This window comes from Excalfactoria chinensis, chromosome 2 (assembly GCF_039878825.1).
Source record: "Excalfactoria chinensis isolate bCotChi1 chromosome 2, bCotChi1.hap2, whole genome shotgun sequence".
Taxonomy (NCBI): domain Eukaryota; kingdom Metazoa; phylum Chordata; class Aves; order Galliformes; family Phasianidae; genus Excalfactoria; species Excalfactoria chinensis.
The window spans coordinates 78,921,139-78,946,255 of NC_092826.1; the positions used below are offsets into that span (position 1 = coordinate 78,921,139).

At 46.7% G+C, this 25,117-nt stretch overlaps 2 protein-coding genes across 4 annotated transcripts in view; one reads left to right on the forward strand and one right to left on the reverse strand.

Annotated features, from left to right (window-relative positions):
- Positions 1-285: 285 nt before the first annotated feature.
- Positions 286-4,499, forward strand: PSMG4 (proteasome assembly chaperone 4). Its single transcript, XM_072328763.1, has 3 exons — positions 286-513; positions 587-662; positions 4,245-4,499. The coding sequence occupies exons 1-3, from the start codon at positions 337-339 to the stop codon at positions 4,364-4,366; spliced, it is 375 nt and encodes a 124-aa protein (XP_072184864.1). The 5' UTR covers positions 286-336; the 3' UTR covers positions 4,367-4,499.
- A 1,304-nt stretch (positions 4,500-5,803) lies between these two features.
- The window catches only part of SLC22A23 (solute carrier family 22 member 23), a 94,760-nt gene continuing 75,446 nt past the window's right edge, over positions 5,804-25,117 (reverse strand). For 2 of the 3 annotated variants that reach the window (XM_072328383.1, XM_072328384.1), the window contains 5 exons: positions 20,987-21,089; positions 18,216-18,448; positions 15,466-15,498; positions 14,454-14,577; positions 5,804-10,126 (listed from right to left, as the gene is read on the reverse strand). In XM_072328383.1, the coding sequence (XP_072184484.1) occupies positions 9,769-10,126; positions 14,454-14,577; positions 15,466-15,498; positions 18,216-18,448; positions 20,987-21,089 (851 nt within the window). In that variant the 3' untranslated portion in view covers positions 5,804-9,768. Of the gene's footprint in view, positions 10,127-14,453; positions 14,578-15,465; positions 15,499-18,215; positions 18,449-20,986; positions 21,090-22,363; positions 22,393-25,117 lie in introns of those variants that run through there. The other variant, XM_072328385.1, reaches the window with a different exon arrangement.

Genomic DNA, 25,117 nt, shown 5'->3' on the forward strand with positions numbered 1-25,117 from the left:
CAGGGAATCCAGAAAAAGATTCACCTACATAAATAAATGCCTGCATGGCCCAGTGTGCCCACCTTTCACCCTAACCTCCCTTATGCTGATGGAAAGCAGGCCTCAGCAGAGGCCCCAAGCATCTCAACCTAACTGTGCCCCACACTGCTCTTTCCCAACTGGAAACCCCCCTCCACCTGCAGGCGCTACCACAGGCACCACACCGCCGACTCCCTACAAGCGCCATTTTGAAGCCGCCATTTTGAAGGCGGTCCCGCACATGGCCCTATCCCGCCGCTGCCGGGGCGGAGCTCCGCCCGGTGCCGCCCCCGATCCCGCTGCGGCCTGGCCGGGTAGATGGAGGCGGCGGGCGGCGGTGTGGACGCAGGATGTATCGGTCTGCACGATTTCAGCGGGCAACTGGGCGAGCAGCGGGTGCACTTCCACGCCATGCGGCTGCAGGACTCGCTGTTCCTCTGGGTGGGCGCCGCGCCCGCCCTATCCAGCCTGGCCGTGGCCATGTGCAGCCCTCGGGTGAGTGCGTGTCCCCGTCCCCGCCCCGCCGGGTTCGTTCCGCGGCTCAGCCCGCGCTGTGCTTTGCCCGCAGGACAGCGTGCCCGTGTCCACCTCGCTGCTGGGGGACCCTTCCGACACCGCCTCTGCTTGCCTGGCCCAGCGCCTGGGTATGTGCGGGGCTGCGGGACCGAACTGTACCGCTGGGGTGGGACTGTGGGCGGCGGGGGATGCCTTGTGTGGGGCGGGGCGGGAGTGCTTCTGAGGGGCGGTCGTAGCATCACAGAATCACTCAGCATCCCGAGTTGGAAGAGGCCCACAAGAGCCGCAGCAGCACCCGAAAATCAGACCGCATGTCTGAGAGCGCTGTCCGAACACTCTTAAACTTCGGCACTCGGGGCCGTGCCCACTGCCCTGTGCAGCCCGTTCCATGCCCACCTCCCTCTGGTGGTCTCCCTGCCCCCCAGCTGCCCCTCCCCTGGCACAGCTCCATGCCGTTCCCTCGGGCCCTGTCGCTGTCACACAGAGCAGAGCTCAGCGCGGCCCCTCTGCTCCCTGTAAGCAACTGCAGCCACCATCAGGCCTCACCTCAGCTCCTCTGCTCTGCGCTGAGTGAACTAGAGACCTCAGTCACTCTTTGTACACCTTCCAGACCCTTCGTGCTTTCTTAGCCTCTAAGATCATCAAGTTCAACCTGTCACCACCTTGGCCACTAAATTACATCTCTTAAGGTCTCCATTCAGTGTTAGGACAACCTGGTGTACCCACAGCACAACACCAATGCATGCAGTAACCCAAATGTATGCCTCTAGCCCCTGGCATGTCCTGTCAGTGCACCTAGCACCTTAGCTTCAACAGTGGCCTTCTGCAGGTTACTGGACAACCATCACCAGCTGGTGTCCTTTCCTAATCCCTATAATTTGTCTTTTACCAGTTACTGCTGTAGTCTCCCCTGGTGGCAGCTCTTTCTCTTACCAGGGTTCGGCATCTCCACTATCACTAGTAATGTTATGGGGTGCCATATGGTTTCTTTATGTGTAGCTAGTGCATTGTCCTGTCTTTGTTACCGAGAGCTTGGTACTGGGATACCAGTTATTCTTGATACTCACAGCATAACACACCTTCATGTCTTTCTTCTCTTTGTGAGCATGCAGTACCTGTCAGTATTTTATTTTAAGCTTCCCATGCCCAGCTGGTCTTTTGGTGAGCGTTCCTGTCCAGCTCACCTCATGGCTGCAGTTTTCCCCCCTGGCCACCCCCATCTATGTTCTTAATAGATCCTCTTCTCACTTGTAGTTTCCAACCTACGGAACACTCTTCTGAGGAAGACCTGGGGACCTTTTTCACTTTGGATTGGAAACAGAAAGTCATTGACACACTTTTGGCTTTGACTAATCATGTGCTTGCTGATCATAATTAGCTAGTGGGGTTTTGAGAAGACAATTGAATCTTCTTCCTGAGATTCTGCACCCTGGTTTCTAGGCTTACATTTGCCAGCCCAGCAATGTAACATGGGCCAAGTGAGCTTGCAGCCACTCAGTCCAAAGCTGTTTTACACTGAAATGAAATCATAGAATGGCCTGGGTTGAAAAGGACCACAATGATCTTCTAGTTTCAACCCCCTGCTATGTGCAGGGTCAACAACCACCAGACCAGGCTGCCCAGAGCCACATCCAGCCTGACCTTGAATACCTCCAGGGAATAGTTGCAGGATTCAGGGACAATGCTGATACTTCCTCTCCTGTCAGAGGTCAGTTATTGACACCACATCTCAGCATCAACAAAATCAGTGTAAGATCACTGCCAAGCCTCTCCGTGTCTTCTCTGTTCCATGTGCGGCAAGGAGATGTGTGCTCTGCCCTGAGCAGAAATACCAAGCATTGCTTTGGCTGGTGATGAGCTTTGCTCCGGGGGAATTAAATCCTTCGTACTCCCACAGCTTCTGCAATAACAGAGATGGCTGTGTGATCTCAGCCCGCCCCGTAGCTGAGGCAGCCTTCTTACCCATCCTGCCATCTTGGAACCCTCAAGCAGGCAATAGCTTCTTTTTCTCTGTGCTGTCACCACATTTTTATGTGCCATTTCCATTCTGCTGTTGGCAGGCTCTCGTTTAAGTGGCACACAATGCCATCTGGAGGCAAATAGTAGTATTTCTTCTGCTTCCCAGTTGTGTTCCATCACCTGCGCTTTGTTCCTGCAATGCCAAGTTCCCTGTTCGGAGGCAGGAGGTTTGGTGCTCCCATGTGTCAGTATACACACATCCTCCCACTGTTTTCTTTACAGTCTGACCAAGTTCCTAGCCAGAACAGCTGCATTTAGTGTACTGGCTCTGGCTTTTCCCTTATTTTTTTTTCCCCTCCACTGATGAAAGCACATTTTCAGCATTCCCATTCCTTCATACCTATTTCGATCTGCATTGGGTGCAGCAGCTGCTTCCCACTGCGTATCACGATGTCCTACCTCCATACTCTAGCATGAGATGCATCTCGTGATGAGAAACTTGTGTCCTAAGAGATTGTTCCCTGCGAGCTGGAGGAGTCCCCTTCTAGGGAAAGCTCTGTGTACGAAGAGGCTGAGAGGGTGAGCTGATAGAATGGAAAACGGTAATGAACAGGTTTGCATAAAGAAAATGCCTCAAAGGAGTAATTACACTGCATTTTATGTGCACACATTTGTGTGTGTGTGTGTTAAAATATGAGTATAAGTGTATACATTGGTTTTCTGAGATTAACTTTCCACCTGAAGAAGGACTGAGGTATCACGCGTTCTGGCGTGTTTATTTTCAGCTCTTAGATCTCAGATGATGCTTTTGAACACTGAGTGGAACACTCTTGATTTCTCCCTGGGGACTGGCAGCTCCCAGCTTCCTCCAGTCAGGAGCACGGTGTGACCTAAATACCGTTTTTGTCTTTTATTTCGCCCAACTGTTTTAAACCTAGTGTCTGTCCTTCCCTGGTGGTGCTTCAACAGTTGAATTTTAGCCATGTGTTAAGGGAGTTACAGGACAGCGATATCACAGAGGTAATATCTAAGTAGAATTCCATTCTGTTTATAAAATGCTTCTTTGTGTTATCCGTTCTGCTCCGATAATTAAGTTTTCCTGCCCCAGTGGACACTGGTTCTGTCACTGTTAATTAGTTCTGTGATGCATGACAGCTTTTAATTTCACAGCACCTCTCTCCAGGTAGTTAGCAGCACAGTAGCCCAGAAATTCTGATGTCCATGGACACCACATAAGTGAAGGGTAGAGGAAACACAACCACTGACAGCAGGCTTTGACAAAAGCAGTGTGCAGCTTTGGGGGCCTTTTTGGGGTGTTCATAATGAAAAGAGCTTTGCTAATTGTGGTCTGTTAAGTTTCTTGTTGCCTTCCCTCTGTGTTCTTCATGAACCAAGTGTCAGCGATGCAATTTGAGCTCGGTCCGTTGTTTCACTTCCACTATCCTCTGATTAAGAATTGTTCAAAATACACAGAAAGCACGGGGAGGTTTTCCAGCGACTGATGGCTTCAGTGTCACTCCAAAAACTTGTTCACAGTCACCAGGTGGGATTATATTGCCCACTCTGGTGACGTGCAGAGATTTGCCTGACATGCCCATGCTGGGTGCTTTACAACTGGGTCCTGGCATGCAGGAAGTTGACAGTGGTCGGGTAGGCACCTTCATGGTCATCTTTTAGAATGAATGCTTGAGTGTCTCCATGGCTTTTTTAATGAAGCAAACTATGTCTGAATGCTTTGTTCTGTGTTTTAGCCAAGAAGACAAAAAAGCAGGTATTTGTCAGCTACAATCTGCCAAACACAGACAGCAGTTTCACCTTACTCATAGAAAACAGGATCAAGGAAGAAATGACGGCTTTTCCTGAGAAGTTCTGACTTTGCACCATTGTAAAATAACCAGAAGTTTTTGTTTCAGAAGAACTGAGTGCGGTGTCCACACTGCATTAAGCAGCGTGCTTGTTTTGCATTGCATTGGTTGGATTTGCATTTGTTATTAAATGTAGCTGACCTAAATACAGTTGGACCTGGAATTTTTTTTTACCCCAGATTTGATACCCTGCCAAGCTGGGGACAGGTTGGTTGAGTAGGAAGGTGCTGCCACATAAGAACATCATTGTAGAAGTGTGTACAACATCTGGCCTGCTTCCTCTGCTGGGAAATCAGTGCCAAGTTGTAGCAGTTCATCTGCCATGTGGTAGTGTTGAATGTAGTAGAGCAGCTTGCAGTTGCTCATATAAACACCTGTGAGGGTACCAGACAGCACTTTTTGCTTCAGAGGAAAATGACGGGAATAGCTGAAATGGGGACTATTAGAATGGAGCCACGTGGGCTTTATATTGACCAGCTGTAAAATACAATGAGCATTACCTTGCTCTGTCATTTTAGTTGCTGTTGTACTAGCGCTAAACACTGAATCGCCTTCCATCTTCTGGATACTGGGAGGCTTTCACAAAGGGTTTTCTGTACAGCCCTGACAGCAATGTAGAGGGAAAAAGCACAGCTTGACTTCTAGAGCAGTAGGTAAGTCTGCCAGCTGCTACAAATACATCGTGTATAAATTGAACATACTTGTTAGAGAAATCAGAGCAGTCAATACCACCACCACTGCTAGGCATTCTGTTGCTACAGCTCTAGACTTGCTTCTTGCTAGGATATCCTTTCAAAGGTATAACCCCCCCCACCCCTCCTTGCTATTTTGTTCAACAAAACAGGCAGCTAAAAATTAACTGGGAAATAAAAAACCCCCGAACTCCAAAACACCACAGAGCCAATGGTGTAATGACTGTTTGTGGCTGTCAATACGTGCCGTGCTATTGAGCAGTACCTGTTCTTCACAGCAGTTTCAGGAACATTGAGCACAGCAACCTGATGAGCAAATGTAGTATTTTTCTTTTTTTTATTGCAAGCTGACTCAAACTTCTGATGCAAACAAAAAATCCCAGGTTCACCAGAGGTTGGTGCGTGATGCTGGATTACAGCCAGTCTCCAGTTGTCTGAAGGAGTTGTAATGTCCATGGCTGCAGACCTGCCATTGGCATCGTACATTCCATGTGGGAGCACTGGGCATGTTCTTACCTGGTAGGCACAGCCACCAGCAGTTGGCTGCAGCTCAAGATCACAGCAGCAAAAGCAGCTGTTGGAGAGGATTTTAATTTATACAGCCCAGGCTTCAGTGACTGAATGCAGAGGGTAATTAGTTGCAAATCAATGTGCAGATTTAATTAGCCCGAACTGAAATCGTTTCATTCTGTTTGTAGAGGAGGGTTCACCCGAACTCACAGTGAGGGAGACAGACCACAGAAAGCAAACCGATGAGACGACATCTTTTTATTCTGTACATTTACATACAAAGTTTCTCAGTAGGTACAACGGATGTAACATCATGCAGACATTTAGCTTGTAAGACTGTTTTCAGTACTCGATTTAAGCTTGTGCTATGAGGAAGCACCACCAGACTATTCATGATCAAAACATACAGTTAACACAGTTCTTTAAAATTTCATCAGAAACCGCAATGGGGAGGGAAGTCTCACCCATAGACATAACACACTGTTACTCCTTTCCCAAAACATTGTACACAATACATTTAAAATGAGGTTTGTCATTTGTCTTAAAAAAAAAAAAAAAAAGTTACAGTGGGGGAGATGATCCCTCACTTTAAATAGTGTTGTCTTATGTGCCAGCTACAGGCGCAACTTGACTTGACATTCACAGAGTTCATTTAATGGCACTTCTGCTTCCAATTTGGTGACCTTTAGTGTTTGGCTCCAGGAAGTGGCAACAGTTAAGCAAAGTACTTCCATTAAAAATAATAATAATGATAAAAAAAAACCAAAACCAACAACCGTACAACAAACGTGCTCACCAAAACTGCAGGGTACATCAGACAGAACCCTCTCACAGGTGCCAAAAACACCTCCAAACAGATGGCAGCTTTCTTCATGCTGTCTGTATCTGTCTGTAGTGCATCGGGCAGCACAAGCATTACAGAAACCTTAAAAGGAAAGACAACCAAGATCAAGCATAACGTCACTTTCACATTTTTCTTTAAAACGAGAAAGAAAGAAGAAAGCCCTTGACTGGTAAGCCAAAAGAAAAAAATCCATGGACGGGCTGAGAGGTTGCCGAAGGCTCACAGAAAAAGACTGATGTGGACAGGACAACTTGGAGCGCTTCTTGCACTGTGGTGGCTAGAAACGGCCGTTGCAGAAGAGCAACTCCTGGCCATGACTGCAGAGGAGCGGATGGACGAGCCGATGGCCAAGCAACAAGGCATTGAGTGTCTGCCTGCGGCACCCGACTGCTCCTCTGAGCTCTCCCACACCAGAGAAGCTCAAGAAAAGCTTTCCAGCTATGCGAGCGTGGGGAGAAGGAAACATGAACAGAAGAAAACACACATAATTGTTCATCTTTTCAGAAGGTGCAAAACAAGCTACCGATTCTGTGTTTTACTATCACAACGGAGGTGGAGGGCCAAACTGGCCTGAGAAGTTGTGACTCCCCACACTGCAGATCAGTACCAAGTATCTGTTTACAGGGAAACAAACAACAAAAAAGCCTGCAGTAATTCATGTGACTTTTTAAAGAATTAACGACAACAAAAAGCGCCAAATATTCCTGTCACCTCGTGTTCATTACATCAACGTTGATACTTTTAAACAAGCATTCTCTTCCCTGGGCCTGCCTGTCCTCAGAGAGCAAACACCACAATAGGAAACGATAAAGCGCTGTGGACACCAGCTGTGAGCATACTGGGACCGCTGACGGTGCTGCAAGCAGCCAGCTGTGTGAATGGGCTCCAAGAGCCGTACCGCAGCTTGAGTACACACGCACAAAGACCTTTTCTGTTCCCTTCAAACTTGTTCTGCCTCGTCAATTTCCCTTGTGAACTCACTTCTTCCCCCCAGTGCGTGTGGCTTTCCACAAACGTCTTAAGTTGAAGGCGAGAGGTATTGCACAAGTTTGGCACGTGGATACCGCATGGACTCGAAAGGCCTTGGGTTTTCTTTAGGTGAGCACAGATCATGGAAGTCAGCACAGAACAGAAAGGGAAATGGCCACTCTCAAACTGGGCAGTAAAACTTTGGTGTAAGGAAGATCAGGCTCTCGCCATCACAGCAAGTCTAGCACAGATGAAAAAACAGTAGTGTAATTGTGGGCAAAATTAGCATCAACTGGTCCAGTGTTTCGTACCGGGCTCAGGAAGAACCCAAATGTCCACATCCTCTGTACAAACATTAGTAGCTTAAGGACAACATTGTTATACTCAACACGACAAACTCTGTCGTTCCCGCGGGTCTACCTGTCCTCCTGCTCGGCAGTATCTGAGCTGTGCTGTGTACCTCAGTGCCTGCCGTGGCAGCACCTCTCTGATATACTGGGGACTGGAAGAGGACATCAGCAGCCTAGTGGAGGATGGAAATTGTTACGTTCAGTAGTTAGTAGACAATTTATATACAGCAAAGGAGGAAGGGGAGGGCAGGTAGAGGAGGAAAGCGCAAACAAGCGCTTTCCATGCTCGCAAACGCAAGATGTACATCAAACAAAGTGGCAATCATATGGACACGCAATACAACATCGACATCCTGCTGCTCTGTTTGTTCAAACGTCTGCACTACTGCGCAATCACAAATGGATGGCCTGAGTGGAAAAGAGGGAGGGAGAGGAGAGAGCTTAATTACAATGCAAGAAAGCTGTTTGTTTACAGTGTTCTCGCACTGAACTGGGTCCTCACAGTCATCACACAGTGAGAACCAATAGCTGATGGCCAATGCAAGTAGTTGGCTTGGAGTCCAGAGGAAGGATGTCAAGTGGCCGTGATCAAAGTGCTATCCATACAGTACGTGACAAATTGGATATTCACCTTCCTTGGAGTAGCAGAGTGGGACTGACCCCATTTAATTTTTTTTGTTTGTTTGTTTTCTTTTTTTCCTGAAAGAAAATCTGACAAAAGCAATTGGGAAAGGGGGGAAGTACAGGTGAGCTCACCGTGTATTCACGGGTCAGAACCAGAAATCATTTCAGAAAGTCCAAAGACGGCCAACAGCAGACAATAAATCATTCCCAGGCTATCAATTCCTTCCTTTCTGATAGTCACTTAAACATTTTGTCCACTTAAATTGGTAGCAAAACCCCTGGTTCTAAACGCAGGCAGGGCAATGCCAGGACTCTCATTTCCCAGGACTGGCAAAGGCAGCCACGCTGCCTTGGGAAATAAAAGTACAAACTGTAGCCAATGCTCCTTACTTTTTGTTACTGCTGGTCCGTGGTCTTCTGGAGATGTCAGCTGTAGGTTCAGGACCTCCCAGTAATAAAGCCATTCTTGGCAAAACTGATTTTTTGCATCATCGGTCAAAATCATTTACATCTACATTAGTACTAAACACCAGCAGGAACAGTCTAAAATAGGTTAACCGACTCTTAAAATGCATAAGGCTGATTCTCACTGAAAAACCAGCTTGTTTGGGTAGGATTTTCTTCGATGCGTTTGGTGAAAAAAAAAAAAACCCGTACTAATTTAGAAAGTAACTTTTCAATGCACACGGGCTATAAAAAAGAACCATAAGCTGCCTAAAATGCAGTCAGAATTTGAGTCACAACAGGTTTTGCTTTGTTTCTTCTTCTTTTTTTGTTCTTTTTTTTTTGGTGTATACAAACACAGCAGGCAACCGGGGCGCTTTGCCTTTCTAGACAGGCAGAAGAATGTTGCACAAGTCAAGGTTCAACTTTGCAGTGATACCTCCTTCCTTTAAAGGAACACAAAAAGAAAACAAAAAACAACCTCCCCACTCCTCCCCCCCCCCGCCCTCCACCCATGGTTTCTTTCTTGGAATGGCTGCACCTCTTATAATAAGATGGCTTCATTTTTGTGATCTATGAAAGGAAAAGGAAATAAAGTGCTTCTTGAGAATAAATCAAAATAAATATACATATTTAATGGCAGGAAAAAAAGAGTTCTGAAGGGCTACCTCCAGCCAGGTCCTTTCTCAGAGGAGTATTTTCCCCCATGATTTTTCAAGAGTGATCCGCACAACAGCTGATGATTCCTACAAGTTGCTTTAGCAACAGAGTTGAATTCCCCCAAGTTTGCATCTGCTCTGTTGCTGGTTCGTAAAACCTGTGCAAAACACCTTTGCCCAAAGTGCTGTTCCTCCTGCACAACAGCATCAAATAAAATACAAAAGGAAGGGAAGAACGGAAAACAAAACCAAAACAATACAACAAAAAACCCACCAAAGAAACAAAAACCAAGAAGAAAAAGGAGAAAATCCACCCAGTTACATAGACTTCATCCCGTTGGCAGTGGTGTTCTCCGAGATGCCATCGCTCACAGTTGCTGAGTCGTGAAGGCCCGAGTAGTCCTTGAGTTCAGAGTTTGTGAGGAGCAGGGGCTGCTCGCCCTTCTTGTGAGGCAGGAGGGGCTGCCTGGTGTAGTGCTCCCCGTCTGGGATGTTCTCAGGCAGGTTCTGGTTCTTGCTCTCCGGCAGCAGCAGGATGCAGATGATGCAGATGAGCGTACAGCAGGCAAAGATGACGTGGTGCAGGAAGTAGCCTTTCTGGTTGTGCAGCTCCATGATGGGGGCAGTCAGGCGGCCAAAACCTGCACTGGCCAGGACCAGTCCCAGCCCTCCACCCCTGCAAATATAGCAGAGGTGAGAGCCCAACCTCGCACGACTGTGCTGGAAAAGCACCTGAACACCCCTTTGACTTGAGACTCAATGCTGTCTTACTGGGCAAGCAACTTGGGCACATGGACTCTGAAATCTCTGAGACAAAGCTGTTTGCTCACAGCTTCTGTGCTGTGTGGAAAAAAAAGCTGTGTTGCTTTGCTGCTGTAGATGATTACTGCCTATCTGCTGCTATGGGGAGAAATAACCATACTTACTCAAGTATCTTTCCACACCCACGTAACTGTACCTACACAAGGAGAAGAGCAGCTGTACTGTGCGAGTATAGCCCTCTAACATATTCCAAGTGCTCCTGTATTTAGCAAGGGCAAACCAGATTGTGCTTAGCATCCTGCTTACACAAGACACACCTGAAGTGGTAGGTGCAGAAGTCTATTTCGGCTGTCCCTGAAGTACCTGGCAGCAATGGACAGTGGAGGCAGGAGATGAGGCTTCACAGACTATTGCCTCATTCTGCTGTATGAGCACTGAAATATTTTCCCTATAAAATGTGTTGGGGCTGGAACCTCTACATGCACCGGCGTTGTACAACATGAATCATTTTCAGAAAGAAAGAAAGAAAGAAAAAAATAAAAGATAACACAGCAAGTGGCTGAAAGAGGAGAATAAGCCAAGAATTCTGGGATTCATTTCTGAGATCTCTTCCTAACTTGCCATGAGGGAGGCGCCTCACCTTGCTCTTGCTTTCCTCATGTATTTGCATGCTGTGCAACAAGGGGTGACAAAAAGGTGAATTCAGGTAAATGCTTACATTATAAATGGGGAACTTCATAGAATATGGCACAAATGCTTATTTATTACAGCAACATGCCGGAGTACTGAGATCATACATGCAAGCACTGAAAAAGAGTGAAAATGCAGTAAAGCTCAAAGCTGAAGTGTGAAACCAGCCTCTCCTGTCACCCCATCACAAGAAAGGAAATGTTTGTACCAGCTGCATTCCATGCCATTTTGACTCTGGGTTATGCAAGCAGCCCCTCTGGCAATGCCTTACCTTCCCTGAAGCCTCTCCAAGCCCCGTGCACATCCAGCCACGTGGCTGAGGCTGTCCCACCCCGCCTGCTGACACTATGGACATGGGCAGACCTGTTTCTGTGGCAGGAACACCACGACCTCCTGGCTGTAACCCAAAGCGGCTCCCTTTAGCTGCATCCCACAGAGCTGCAGCGTGCCCTTCCCAAGGCGCCCTCTCCTGCAGAGGGAGGTCAGGCCCAGTGGCAGAGATGTGCAGGTTTTAATAAACTCTCTCTCTAAAAATTCCTTTAGGTACCTTCTGCTTCTCCCGACTTGGTGAAGCTCTTTACACAGATAGGAGTGAATTTTCCCCAAATACTGCCAAAGCCCTAATTAAAACCTTGCCAGCTTTCCGATGGCAATTTAGAAACCTCGCTGAATGCGCCCCTTGTGCAAGCGGCCTCCCTGCAGCTTCATTAATAGGCTCACATGGGTGCTGTGCAGAACTTCCCTCCCGAACACATGGTGAGCCGCTCTCCAAGTTGGCTCGCTCACATCAGCACTTGCTGCAGCTACACTGCATCCCAGCGAGTCAGGGGACCTAACGGGAGCCTTAAAAGCAGCTGCGGAAGGACATTGGAGAGGCTGAAAAGAAGCAGAAAAAGGCAACAAAGGCAGCTCTGTCACTACAGGGCAAGCAGCTTCACATTTGGAGTCAGGAAATATACAGTTTTTCCACGTTGTGTCAGTAATTAGAGCAAGCGTTACTTTATCCTGCCCTCAGAAACTGGCAGGAGAAGGACTGAAAGTATACATTGGTGTGCTTAGTTTTTTCATGTCTGACTATGCTGCAAATATGAAAATGGGAGGGGGGAAGAAAAGCAAAAAAGCAGAAAGCTCTGAGAACAGGGAAGCAGTGCCACCACTAGGGAGCAGACAGAGCTCATGTTGCTGCACAGCAGTGAGCAGGTGGCCTGGCAGACCTGCCCTGTCCTGAAGGGGCCTGTGCCTGAAACAGCTGCCCAGTGCAGGCCCCTGGGGGCTGTAGTGCCCATCAGAAAGCAGCACAACATCCTCCCCAGGGCTCTTGGCCTCAGCCCGGCTGAGCCTGACAGGAAGGACTTGCCCTTCTCAGCTTAGCACAGTGCACTGTCATCCTATCTTGGGTTGGCCATTTGTCCTCAGAACCAACTGCTTATTAGGACTTTATCCCGTCTGTTCAGCTGCTTCTGAAATCATCCCCCGAATGCTCCTGTGGCTTTTGCCAGCCTTCCTCTTACACAAACAGCCCTGCTGGAGCCTGAGCTCCAGGCCAGAGTTTGGACACCCATGGCCCTGATGCCTTTGCAAAGACCAGCCTGGTCCAGGTCCCAGTTAACAGCAGGGCACCAAAAGAACTCCCAGTCCAGGCCTCTTTTCCCACTTGTTAGTGACTGAGAACACAGAGGACAGGGAGAGGACACCATGCTTTCCTCAGCCCATTCCTACTGAGGAGCTGTGCAACCCACAATGGTATTCTCATCAAGCTTACTGGAGATGGATTACCAGCTCTACTTGATGCTCACATTCAGTAGCTGTAAGTCCGTGGTACAAATAAACCACCTGCTAAGGGAAACCTCAGAGACAGCTCCAGTTCTCTCACTACTTCTCTTAAGGCTCCTCAAGGTTCAACCAAAAGCCCAGTATGATGCTCTGAAACACTAAGGGAGGTGGTATTCTGGAAAACAGGCAACGAGGCCAGAGCCCACTGCAGTGCAAGGCACAGACAGCTTAACTGTACTTCCTACTGAGACATGTTTACAGACTGTCCTGAGAGCCACAACATAATTACAGCCCCGAGCTGATGTCATCAACAGGTTTGCAATGGTAGGACTGCAAAGCGCTGCAGAGTATCATCATCCCTATTTATAAACGGGGACCCTGAGGCACATCCAGCTGTTGTCACTCGGCTGGTGTCACCCAGTAGAGCCAGGGGAAGCACAACTTTGGTTCCCAGACAGGAATTTGTTCCCCTCTCCGTTACAACACGAGCGGTTTAAGGAAAAAGCTTGCTAGGTTCACACTGCATATCTGACCCCACTTGGCAGATCCCCTTCTAGTGGACTCAGCCAATTCCTTATCTGCAGGCCTTTCAAACAGAGATGAGAAGAAAATTAAAGAGGCATAAAGAGACCAAACTGACAGGCACGTAAATAAATAGCTGCTAGTGTTTTGGGCTGCTGTGCAATCTGCTCGCCACTCACATTGCCCTTCCCTGTGGGAATAATGTTATCTGTAAAATACGCTCCCAAAGTCAGAGAGCTTAGAAGAGCAGGCTGTGGACTGAGGGGATGGGCAAATCTGACAGTTTTGTTATAAAGCTTTTACAAAGTTACTGAAAAACCGTGTAATTGGAGGGGAAGAGGGAAGCACAGAATCTCCTCCTCCTCTCTCCCCTCTCCCTCCCACCCGTATGACCTACATTCCTATGAAATTCAATGGGAATCAGGGTGGACTCCGGAATCGCTGTGGCATTGCTGAAAGCACAATCCAGAACACACAAGCACAAACTTTGTGCCGGGAAAGATAACGGTGAATAAATAACATGGTACAAAAGCCTCACAATACAAAGACAAGTTACTGAAGGCTCTCCAGAGATCATCTGCCCGAGTTCTACTACTGCCCAGCATGAGAGCACTCCTCTTTAGAGAAACATTGAGCCTTGGCTAAGATAGATCTGGGGCCAAAGAGAAAGATGGTAAAGAGGCAGAGCATGATTCTGTAGTAAAGGCAGAACTAAGTGGTGCTGTAGGTGAAACTGCAGATCACTGCATACTGCAGCAAGTCCTTTCCAGTGAACCACTCCTAATGTAGGATTAACTCACCCTACGAAGGCAGGGAACTGACTGCAGCTACGTCCATCTTTGCCCACTTGTATCAATCTATCTTATATCCAACTGTGGGCTCACACTGCTTGTACAAATCCAGCAGGGTAAGCAGAGTAAGAAAATGGTATAAAACTACAGGATCTGGTTCAGCTAAGTACTTTAGACCGTACCATGCTGTAAACAACTGCACTTCATGTGATGACTGGCCTGCTGAAAATCGCCACGATAGGGTATGAGGTGGAGCCATCTGAAACAAAGCCCCTCTGTCCTCAGATAGGCATTCACTTAGACAGACAGACTGCAGCGATTAAAAAGTGGCTCAGAAATTACTGCACTTTCTCCAATTATGGGAGATCCCCCCCCAAACAACGTGTTAAGTTACACAGCCCATTATTAAGAAAATGAGTTCAATTTCTTCCCTGCACTTTAAGGTGAGGGGCCCTGCTGTCTCACCTTATTACTGTGGGTGTGATTTCGGCACAGAAGAATACGCTGAGACTTCCAACAGCATGCGAAGAAAACATCCCCACAATGGAAAATGCGGTAGAGAACTTGTCTTTGACACTGTCACTCATACCTGTCAAGACAAGGATGAGCATGAAAAGAGAGAAGGAGGCCACATCTCCAAGAAGGAAAACAAGAAAACAGGTCTACGTTACTCATTCCCCTCAAATAAGGATTTGAGTCATTTCTGTAATGCTAATTTAAGACAGGTATTTATAAAATCCTTTCCCAAGCATCCAAGACATAAACACAGATGAAGAAACATTGTAATGTTGTGCCAAAAATGGCAGTGATCTCTGCATTATTTATACCCAGCCACCACAAAAAGGTAAAAGACCAAAAAAAACCCCCACCTATTTGGGCAGCCTTTTAGGCACCAGACACACATTTCCCTCCCACATTTGACAGACAGGCGGATGCAGGCGGTGTTCATCAGGTTGCCATCATCTGGTACAGCTCACAGGCCTGGGTGCTGGAGAGGCTCATGGGACGTCAGGGCAGGGAAACAGATGTGCTCCCACTTCCATTCCACCTGCCAATGCCCTGCAAGTGATGGGTCTGCAGATTTGCAACTCAGCTTGACCCACTGTGTTGGATCCAATGGATAACCACCCACTTACATTCTTGCTGAAAATATCAGCTCTTGGGAGAGCAAAAAGTATATGGGAGTACTCAGGTCACAAGTTCTGCAGTGTATCCAGTGATTCCCACAGCCTGCTGAGGGCTGAACCCTTTATGCCGTGTACCACAAGTCTGCAGGAGAGGACAAATCCTGCTGGCAGACAGGGATGTGAGTGCAGTACCTTGCACTCTGGGACTCTGTGAGGCTCTTGGGCACTTTATGTAGCCCATGCTATTGCCACAACATTACTTCAGACTGAGAAATAGTGTCTGAGTCCCCTTCTCAGAACAGACTTCAGCATTGCTTCTTGCACGTTGCAGACATGCATGTAAACCGTACCTGAGTCTGGAAGTTGACTGTATTTTCCAATCACTGTGTCCAAGATCACGGAAGTTATAATATGATAAAAATAAGAGAGGGAGAGAAAACAGGAATGTACTGCTGTTACTCATGCAACTCATTCAGAGTAAAAAAAGACAAGACAAGCCCCGCATGCCTCCCTCAGCCCCACGCACTCCCCCTGTCCCACAGCAGGACTGGCATGCCCTCTGATGCGACGTGCCAGCTTCAGCCAAATAAATGCTAATGGAATGGTGATAATAACCACAGAGGAAACGCATTTTGAAGAGACCCAGAATTACTGCTGGGATAACACAAAGGCCTCTTTGTTGTTAATGAAGAGGGAGTAGAGAACTGCCCCCATCCTGCAGCCCCAAGGAGATGGCCAATGCAGGCTGTGCTTGGAGCAAAGCTCTCAGTGTCAGCATCGCTAAGTGGTGAGTGACCTCCTCACTCGGCAGCAATGCAAGGGGCACCCTGGGGTCTGGAGCAAGCATTGATCAGGATGAGCCACAATGCCTGCTGCTGATGGATACACTCCTCTCCCCTTTTCTGCAATTCCCGTTTCATTTGCTAATTACACCCAAATTATGCTAAACTACATATAGCTGCAGCAGATTTAATACTTGGTAGGGTCGCTACTTCTCTCCAGCAGTTTTGGGGAAGAAGTGGGGTATGGTCTAGAGCAGGAAGAGACAAACTGCTCCAAAGCTCAAGGCTGCCTCTCTCTCCACTTTGCACAAAGAAATGGGGGAAGGAAAGAAGGGACAGCCTACAGAAACAGAGCATCTGCTAAAGTGTAAGTGTCAGCATAGCAGAAAGCACTTAGGGTCTGTGGCTGTTTTTACACATTAGCTACTTCATGTCACAGAATGGTTTGGGTTGGACAAGACCTTACAGTCCACCCAGCTCCAACCCCTAGCTATGGGCAGGGCTGCTCCCTGCCAGCTCAGGCTGCCCAGGGGCCCGTCCAACCTGGCCTTGAGCTTCCAGAGATGGGGCAGCACAGCTTCTCTGGGCAGCTGCACCACTGCCTTTGCTCACAAAACCACACAGACCCATCACGGAAAAGGTTCTAGCAATTCTTACAGGACATTCCTTCCTACCATCAGCCCTTGTTGCTGAAAAAACTGAAACCAGATTTTAACGGCTCCAGTGCACTTTCTCTCTACAAAGCAACTACGTTTATTAACTCCGCAGCCTCCACAAATATCTGATGCCCTTAAAAAGAAAGATGAATGTATTGTAGAGACCCTGCTGGATACTATCACCACAACCTGGAGTTCTGGGAGAATACACACACACACACGGTGTGCATCTGCATGTCACAGTATTTCCAAACGAGATGTGGCAGGGAGCTTCTCCCCTTTCAGCTGACACTGTTGGGCACAGTACCACAGTACGTGCACTTAAAGGAAATGTAAACATCTGTACCAAGTGGAGAGCAACACTGGAGTCTCCTCAATGTCCTGAAAGATATTCACTGTTCCCCCTTCTCACTTCCACAAATAGAGTGTTCACTAAAGGTTAACTTGGTCAACACTTTCAGGAAATATGGTCTGTAAATATGGGCAACATTTGCTGGCCAAGGGCTCCCCCTCAACACAAGGAAACATAAAAATCTTTCCATCCTCAAAGTAAAAACTCTCTCTCATTAAAGTTCTGAAGTCATTTCTAAACTTAGAAGTAGAAAACAGCAACAACCAGTGTTCTCGTGTTTGTCACAATTCCAGTTTGTTCAGAGGCACGTCTCTGTCTCCCAACAGCCCCCAGAAGAAGGGCAGAATCTCTTGCTTTTGAAAGGAACAACCTCTTAGACGAGATGCATCACCTCAAGAAATCATACCTACATATACACGTTGACCTTACACACATGCCACAGTAGAAGTAGGGCTCCTCAGCTCTGCTTCTCTGCCACCCACACACTATTTCTAAGTAGCAAGATGGTCAGAGTAGGCAGAAGACATGCACCTATTGCTTTAGCTCCTGCTTCTTATAGAGGCCATTTGTAAAGCACACCAAGTGGGAAGTTTCTTCCTTCCCAAGCCCCTACTCAGTTCCTTCCCAAAAGCCCATTTCACTGAAATAAATGGTTTTTTTTTGTTTGTCTTCACGTGACAGAACTAGAAGCAGCACCAACACTCAATAAGCTTTACCACTGGGACTCATCCAGAACACAATTCCTCTTCTTAATGAATCTAAGGCAACAGGCGTTTGGAGAAACCTTCAGATAAATTCAGCCACTGAAGCTAAGCAGGTGTACTGCATGTCAAATCTGAGAGGGGCAATGGAAACCTTCCCTGGTCCCTTATCCAAAGATCTTTGGAGGTGGGGAGGAATCAATGCATGAAAAAATGCATAACATTTTCCAACAACTCCATGAACAATTTAAAATCAATTCTCCCCTCCCGTAGGAAAAAAACGGAAAGCAAGGAACCTTCATCCAAAATTCAACAGTGAATTCTTAACTGTGATAGTGTTAATCTCTGTACCTGTACAGTGCAAGGAAACATCGAAAAGGAGACTCCTATGAGCACCTAATGATGTACTACAAATAAAAGGGAGCCTAAATATACTCTAAGTGACATTTCTGTAATCACCATCAGCAGAATCATATGGCACAGAAATCAGCCATGTTCCCAAACAGCTATGTGGCTGTCAGACTCTCTGCCATCAACCTCTATGGCCATTTTACCCCTATGTATCACACTCAGCCTCTTGTGGTCCCGGAAAGCTCATCTCCAACTTACAGTTCAGAAGGCCCAGCTGCAGAAGCGATGCCAGGGCTGTGAGGATCATGAAGAGCAGGAGCCCTCCTCTCCTCCCCAGGAAACTAACCACAGGGCACATGGCCAGGCAGGATGCCAGCGCAATCCCAGCCATGGTATAGTAGTCTGCATAGAAGTTCTGGGTAATCGTCATCTTCGCTTCGTGCCCCATCATGCTTTTTGCAAAACAGTGGTGAATGCCGTAGCCAGTCAGCCTAGGGAACAGGAAAGGGCAGCGAGAGATCATCACCATGTACTGCAATGTAATTCAACACAGAAACATATTCACGTGGGAAGCAATTCTGCTGTGAGAATACAACACCTACTGCAAAAAGACCCATCTCTAATTCATCCTCCAGGTGCTGTCATTAAAAGAAGAAATGATTAAAATAGGAAATTAAAAAAAGAAACCTTATTCAAGAAGAGATTCGCAATCTACTGTCATCATTCGTACAGCTTTTGCTCAAGATCAGGATATGATAAATTTTGTAAGGACTCTTAGCTCCAACTCAATGATCCTTATGGTCCTTTCCAACTTGAGACATTCTGTGATTCTAAGATTCTATGACTGGTTTTCCCAACACATTTTGGAACTCCTCTCTCAAGCATCTCACTGTTTCCAATATCCAACTGCTGATGGCCACTCTACCAGCACTGCTGTGATGGAGCAACCTGTGTGCTTGGGTGGCAGAACACAGCACAATGCAAACACCTCTTCCAGAAAGCCCCTCCTGCCCACAGCACTGGATTATACTACGGATGGCATCTCACCCCCCATGTTAGCCTGTTACAACTGAAAACCCCTCAGAAATGAGCTTTCAAAGTCACTCATTGTTCTGCAATGATTATTACTATGATGAAACAACAACCCCTAGTTCAGTCTACACATGTATATCACATTAGAGCAACATCTCTCCTTTTAGAAGGCTTTTCACAATGCCAATGATTCCACGTCTCGTTGCTCTGTCATACTCCTTCCTGTCCTTTCCCCTCAATGCTAGAAAGCAAAAAGAAAAGAAGACAAGGAAGCTCCCTTCCAGCAGGGAGGCTGGAGGCACAGAAATCATTGTGAGAAGCCCTAATGCCACTCCAGTGTGGTGCCAACACTGCACTGTAGCAGCACAGCTTTGGCAGGAGGTCGATGCTCTCAACTCAACAGCCCCCAGGGCAGCAGCGGTACCCCCACAGGGAAGGGCCTCCTGCCCCAGCACCTACACCTGACAAACCTACTGTAAGCTCATGTCAAATTCATAGTGCCTCACAGCGCTGCAGACTTGGGTCTCCAAAAATGAATGGCAGGTGCATTATGCTGATGCACCTCTATCCTCCCGAGTGTCAGGAACTTGAAGCACTTGTCAGTGTAAACCGGGTATTAATTTAAGCATAGAAACATCTGGGGAATACACAATTGCTGAGTGTGTGACTACATGGAGCCTGGGGAATTTTTCTTGCAACCTTGTGAATCAACACCACAGTTCAAGAATACCCCACCCAGCACCGCACTCCTCCCCACAACAACAAACAGCAGCACAGCTACCTGCCATTATACAGAAATGTCACCTGCTTTGGGTATCTGGATAACTCCTCCTCTAAGCGAAATACTAATTAGCAAACTCATTTTTTAACAAAGAAGCAGCATTTACCAGCTTCTATCTTCTCCTCTTCTGTGCATGCACACATGCTTTGCTAAGGTTGATATTTAGGCCATGACCAATAAGCCAGATTAGCACATCATCTGTGCTCTGCTACCCAGTCTGCTTCCCCATGAATTACTCAGTTATCTTGTTGAAACTGATGACATTTATCTCCCTTGGTATCTCGCCACTCCCTGAGAAAGGTTCCTCCTCCATGTCCCATCCACGCTGCTAAAATCAAGTGCAGACCCAAGCAACAGAATCAACAGAACTTAGATTTACTTTTTCCCACTTCATAAAGACAAACCTGCAAGCTATTTCCTTAAACACACATCAGCTACACACTCTATTTGGATGGCAAACAGCCTCCATGCTCTATTGCTCTAAGTTGCTCTGTGGGCTCCCTAGTTCTGGATTAGGGAATTTCCAAACATGCGTCACTAGAAAGGGTGTGGGTGAAAGGGAGAATTCCACATACAGCTAACTCTGGCTGTTCAATCCGCTTGCTCAGCCTAAGAAGAAGACATTGGTTCAGAACCAGGCCAAATACTGAGAAGTGGCAAAGAGGAATGCAATGCCCAAAGAAGAGAGTTGGCTCTGCAACCAGTGCAGAACTGCATGCCTCTCAGGGGCTGTCCTCTCTGCATTAAGACTGGTCCACGTGCAGTTTCTTTCTGAGGCCACATCAAGGGCACTGCTGTACAAGGGAGCAAAGCTTGTGTTTGCTGGTAAGCAATGTCTTCCTCTGCAACGCAGCTATATCAGATGTAAACAATTCAGGCTTGTGCTCCCGTGGTGTTAATGATTTCAAAAATCCCCTCCAGGATGCCAGCAGAAGAGTTTGCAACTATAAGCATGCAGCTGTGTGAGATCTGTCAGAGCAGTTCTGATGGCAATGCACTTGCAGCGTAATACTTGGGAAGACACATGGTGCTGCTGTCTGAGATGACCGACCATTTCCTCCACTCTGTCGTATAAAACTGCTCTCTGCAACAGCTCATGCTTTTCCACGGTCTTTATCAGACTCAAGCTAAGGGTCCCTCACTGGAGAGTCCCCATCATTTCTTTCAGGTCACCAACCACAAAAATACTCAAACAGAAACACAGTATGGGACTTACGAGTTCACACACAGTACCACAATGTTTTTCCACAGGTTCCTGGTTCCCACCACTTTGATTATGCAGACTTTCTTCGATCTCCTAGTGATCTCCTTTTCCAGCTCTGAAAGAAAACAAATGAACCAAATCGTTAGGTAATTAGTGATAGGACAAGAGTTAACGGCCTTAAGTTGCACCAAGAGAGGTGCAGGTTGGATATTTAGACAAATTTCTTCTCAGAAAGAGTGGTAAAGCACTGGAATGGGCTGCCCGGGGAGGTGGTGGAGTCACTATCCCTAGAGGTGTTCAGGAAATGTGTGGATGTGGCACTGAAGGGTATGGTTAGTAGGCATGGTGGGCATGGGTTGATGGTTGAACCAGATTTGTCCTTAAACTACTGAGCTAACTGCAAAACAACTTCTATTTACAATCCTACAACACACAAACCTCTCAAATATAGTATCTGATACCCTCCTTGGTGTAGGATGAAATGAAGGATGCTGCTCAGTTCCAAAATATCATCAGCCTAGAGACTGAAAGTGAACTCTTTCCTACCCAGGATGCAACAGGACCACTGTTCCCAAGCTATGGGAAGCAGTTGGAGATACCATCCCTGGAAGCATTTAAGAAACGTGTGGATGTGGCACTGAGGGACATGGTTAGTGGGCACGGTGGGGATGGCCTGGTGGTTGGACGAGATGACCTTAGAGGTCTTTTCCAATCTGAATGATTCCATGATTCTAAGATATAATAGCAGTGCGATGACCAGGAGGGCATGAAGCCTGCTGCAAGCAGAAGCCACAGCTATAAAACAGAATAATAAAAAACGCTCTATCCCAGGAGTGCAAACCATGACTGTTTTTTAGGGCAAAGACTTGTATTGCTGCTTTCCAGCCTGCTCCACAGCAGCAGCAGAGCCCTGTTTTGCACCCTGCATCCTTTCCCTTTGTGCATGGGCAATCAGCCCAGTGTCCTCAGCTGCCCACACTGCACTGCCCTGGCCTCTGCTCTACTCACTGAACAGTAATCCCTTCAAGAGATGCAAGACAGAGAGAGAGAGGAGGAGAAAAAAGAAATAAAAAGCAAACCACTGGGGAGAAATGAGATAGACCAACTCTAATTTACAACCAAAACAAAAGACGCATTTGTCCGCTGTTACTGCAAAACAGTGTCATAAAAATAATAAAGCAAAGAAAGACTATTTGGATGCAAATAGTCTCACTGTTCACTGCTCACAGGTCACTCCTGGTCACCTATCTGCTCTAACTATGTGGGATATTTCTGAGAAAAAAAAATGAGAGGTATTTCATTGTACTTAATGACCGTACTTAAGCAGGATATTATGGCACTAGTCTCCTTATACCTGATAATATCCATTCTCCCCAGCATCTATGCAGCGTGAGGCCCACAGAATCATAACAGCAGAGCTGGAGCAAAAGAGGAAATTGGCCAAATTAATATTTGCAAGACAGGAGCACCCAGCGGGCACAGCAATGGATCGGGGCTATTTTAACAAAGAAAGCAATAAAAATGGCGGTACTTAATCTCACAGAGCAAGGTCAAAATGATTTTTGTAGCAAGATTCTGGAAAGGATTAAATGGGAAGATAATAATTCCGAACAACTAAAGCAGCCAGATAAGACAGTGTTCTAAAGTCTATAACTGAGCCCTTGCTAAACCTTTTGTACTGAAAACGTCAAGCAAAGCAGAAGAAAAAGCACAAGGTTTCGCAGAGCTGAACAGAGGATGACTGTTTACTAACTTGGCTCAAGAGAAACAATGAAAATCACCATCCACACAATACACACTGTACAGACTTCTTGTGGGCACCAGGGTTTTCTCTCCGTCTGTTTAAGTACGACCAGATCTGGACTCTCAAAGCAAAACATTTCCTCCTCTGTCAGCAGCAGACTGTCCCTAACACCACGCTCTTTGGGCTTTCCCAGTTTGGGTGCTTGTGATTCTCAAAGTCATTTTTCATTGTCAATCTGTGCTTTGCTGAACCGCAACTTCATTAAATGAAATGAAGAGGACACAAGATATATATATATATATATGTATATATATATATACTTAAGTCAAGTGCTATTTCCATTCTTTCATGTAATGTTGTCGGAGCCTTTGGACTCTACCACTTATTTTCCCCCCATCTCTTCAATATTTAAAAAATCCAAATCTACTCACAAGTCACTTCCTTCAGATGACTGGCTCTCCCCAAGTCTCCAATATCATATATCTTTCCGATGGCTTCCTCCATCCTTTATATATACCAAAAAAAACCAACCCCAAGCCTAACTCATCTACCCCCACACAAACATTTACAAGAGGCAAAACATCACTGAGATTGCAACAAATCAGGTATGTGACTGTGATAGGCCACCAGGAGAGCAGCAGCACGGCCCTGGCAGCTCCTTGGCTGTCTAAACTCCACGGGTCAATGATATGATCTTAAAAGTCGAGCCAACGTCCATTAAAGTCACATAGAAGCAAACTATTGCTCTGCCAGTTACAGCAGAACAACTGCCCCTCCCCCAGTCTTTCCTTTGATTTTGCACCGAAGTCATCAGTTCAGAAGGAATTTGCATTAAACATTTTGGTTCTGACTGATACGCCAGAAAGGAGAGTGTGGAAAATAAAATACATTTTCCCCCACGTTCCCAGAGGCCCATTATGAGCTTTCCCATACTCCAGAGCCCACACACACTGCGGGCTTCCTATTCAAGGACTCGGTAGGAAAACTGTCAGCATGCTCGCTCTTCACGTCTCAGTGGAAATTAAAGCTATTCACTGGAACATTCTGACAGTCTCACAGGGAGGGGAACCCCATCAGCTTCCAGCTCCCAGCGCTGCTGGATTCTCGTGGGATTCACTACATCTCGGGACCACGGCTTTCAAAACTGTAAAGCATCTCTCAAGGCTTCAAATGAAGCCACCCATCCCCGCACTGCTTGGCAAAGGCAAAGTGGACAAAGCTTGAAGCAAACCTCTGAAAAAGGATGTCCAAGGTGACAAATGCCATATGGTGACGGAGAGTTGTTGCATTTTTCTGGCTGCTAAGTGCTACTGTCAGTAGTGTTTTGAACATGAAAAGAGCTATGGAAGCATAACAGAAAGGCTCCGTCGGTCCCCAGAGCTCAACAGCAGGAGGCAGAAAGATGAAATGCAGAGCTGAGCAACCTGCCCACAGCCACACTGTCCTCTTCAAGGACTGGCAGCCCGGCATGTCGTACTTTTTAAAAGCCTCATGTTGGAGGAGTATTGAAGGCTATCAAGTCACATGCAAAAGTATGAGCTGGGTAAAGGGCTGACTGATGGAAAGGCAGCAAAAAGGGGCACAAAAATGGAAATGAGAGCAGGATGGAGGAGATTACTGCTGGGGTGACTTGTCATTCTCAAAAACAAAAACGATATTTAATAAACGCAGTAGGGAGTTCGGCACAAAACTTAGGGATGTGTCAATGACGACTGCTGATGACAGTGAGGCGCTATCAGCCGTTCAGCACAGAAATGGGACAACAGAGATAAGTGGATGAACCTGAGATCGTGTGTGGCAGATGCAAGTTGGAAATACAAAATACAACTCAGCAATTCAAGAGAAGCGCTTCTGCTGGAATATGAGCTTTTAACAAGGACTGCAATGCCGCTGGCTCTCTGCTTCTGCTCTGACTATATGGAACCCACATGCCGCATTTATAAAGTATTTCCAAACCACACAATGAAATATGGGTGCTCTTTTACAATTCTAGTCATCAATATTTGAGAAACTAAAGCCTTGGTAAGCCTATTTATCAAAGGAGAGGAGATAGAGAAGAACTCCAGCTGTCTGCCAATACAGTGTGGGAAAAGGGAAAAAGAAAATTAAGATAGAGACAGTTGCAGAACAGGAGCAAATGGGAACAGAAAAAAGACAAAGAATCTGGACAGCTACAGTATATTTGAACTGAATGCTAAAATGTAGCCAAGCGTAAGAGCAATCCGGATTAGGGAATAGCTTTCCAACAAAAGCATGGGACAAAAAAGCTAACAGCATTTAAGAGGAATCCCAGGTAGTCAAAGCAACTGTGTAACTCATTGACTACAAACACAAATGACTGACTGCAATAATCTGTTTCAATCCGTGTTTCTAATTACATTCAAAAAAAGGTGGGAAAA

Coding starts and splice junctions, on each gene's coding strand:
- PSMG4 (XM_072328763.1), top strand. CDS start 337: ATGGAGGCGGCGGGCGGCGGTGTGGACGCAGGATGTATCGGTCTGCAC. Junction 514..586: donor TGGCCATGTGCAGCCCTCGG/GTGAGTGCGTGT, acceptor CTTTGCCCGCAG/GACAGCGTGCCCGTGTCCAC. Junction 663..4,244: donor TTGCCTGGCCCAGCGCCTGG/GTATGTGCGGGG, acceptor TCTGTGTTTTAG/CCAAGAAGACAAAAAAGCAG.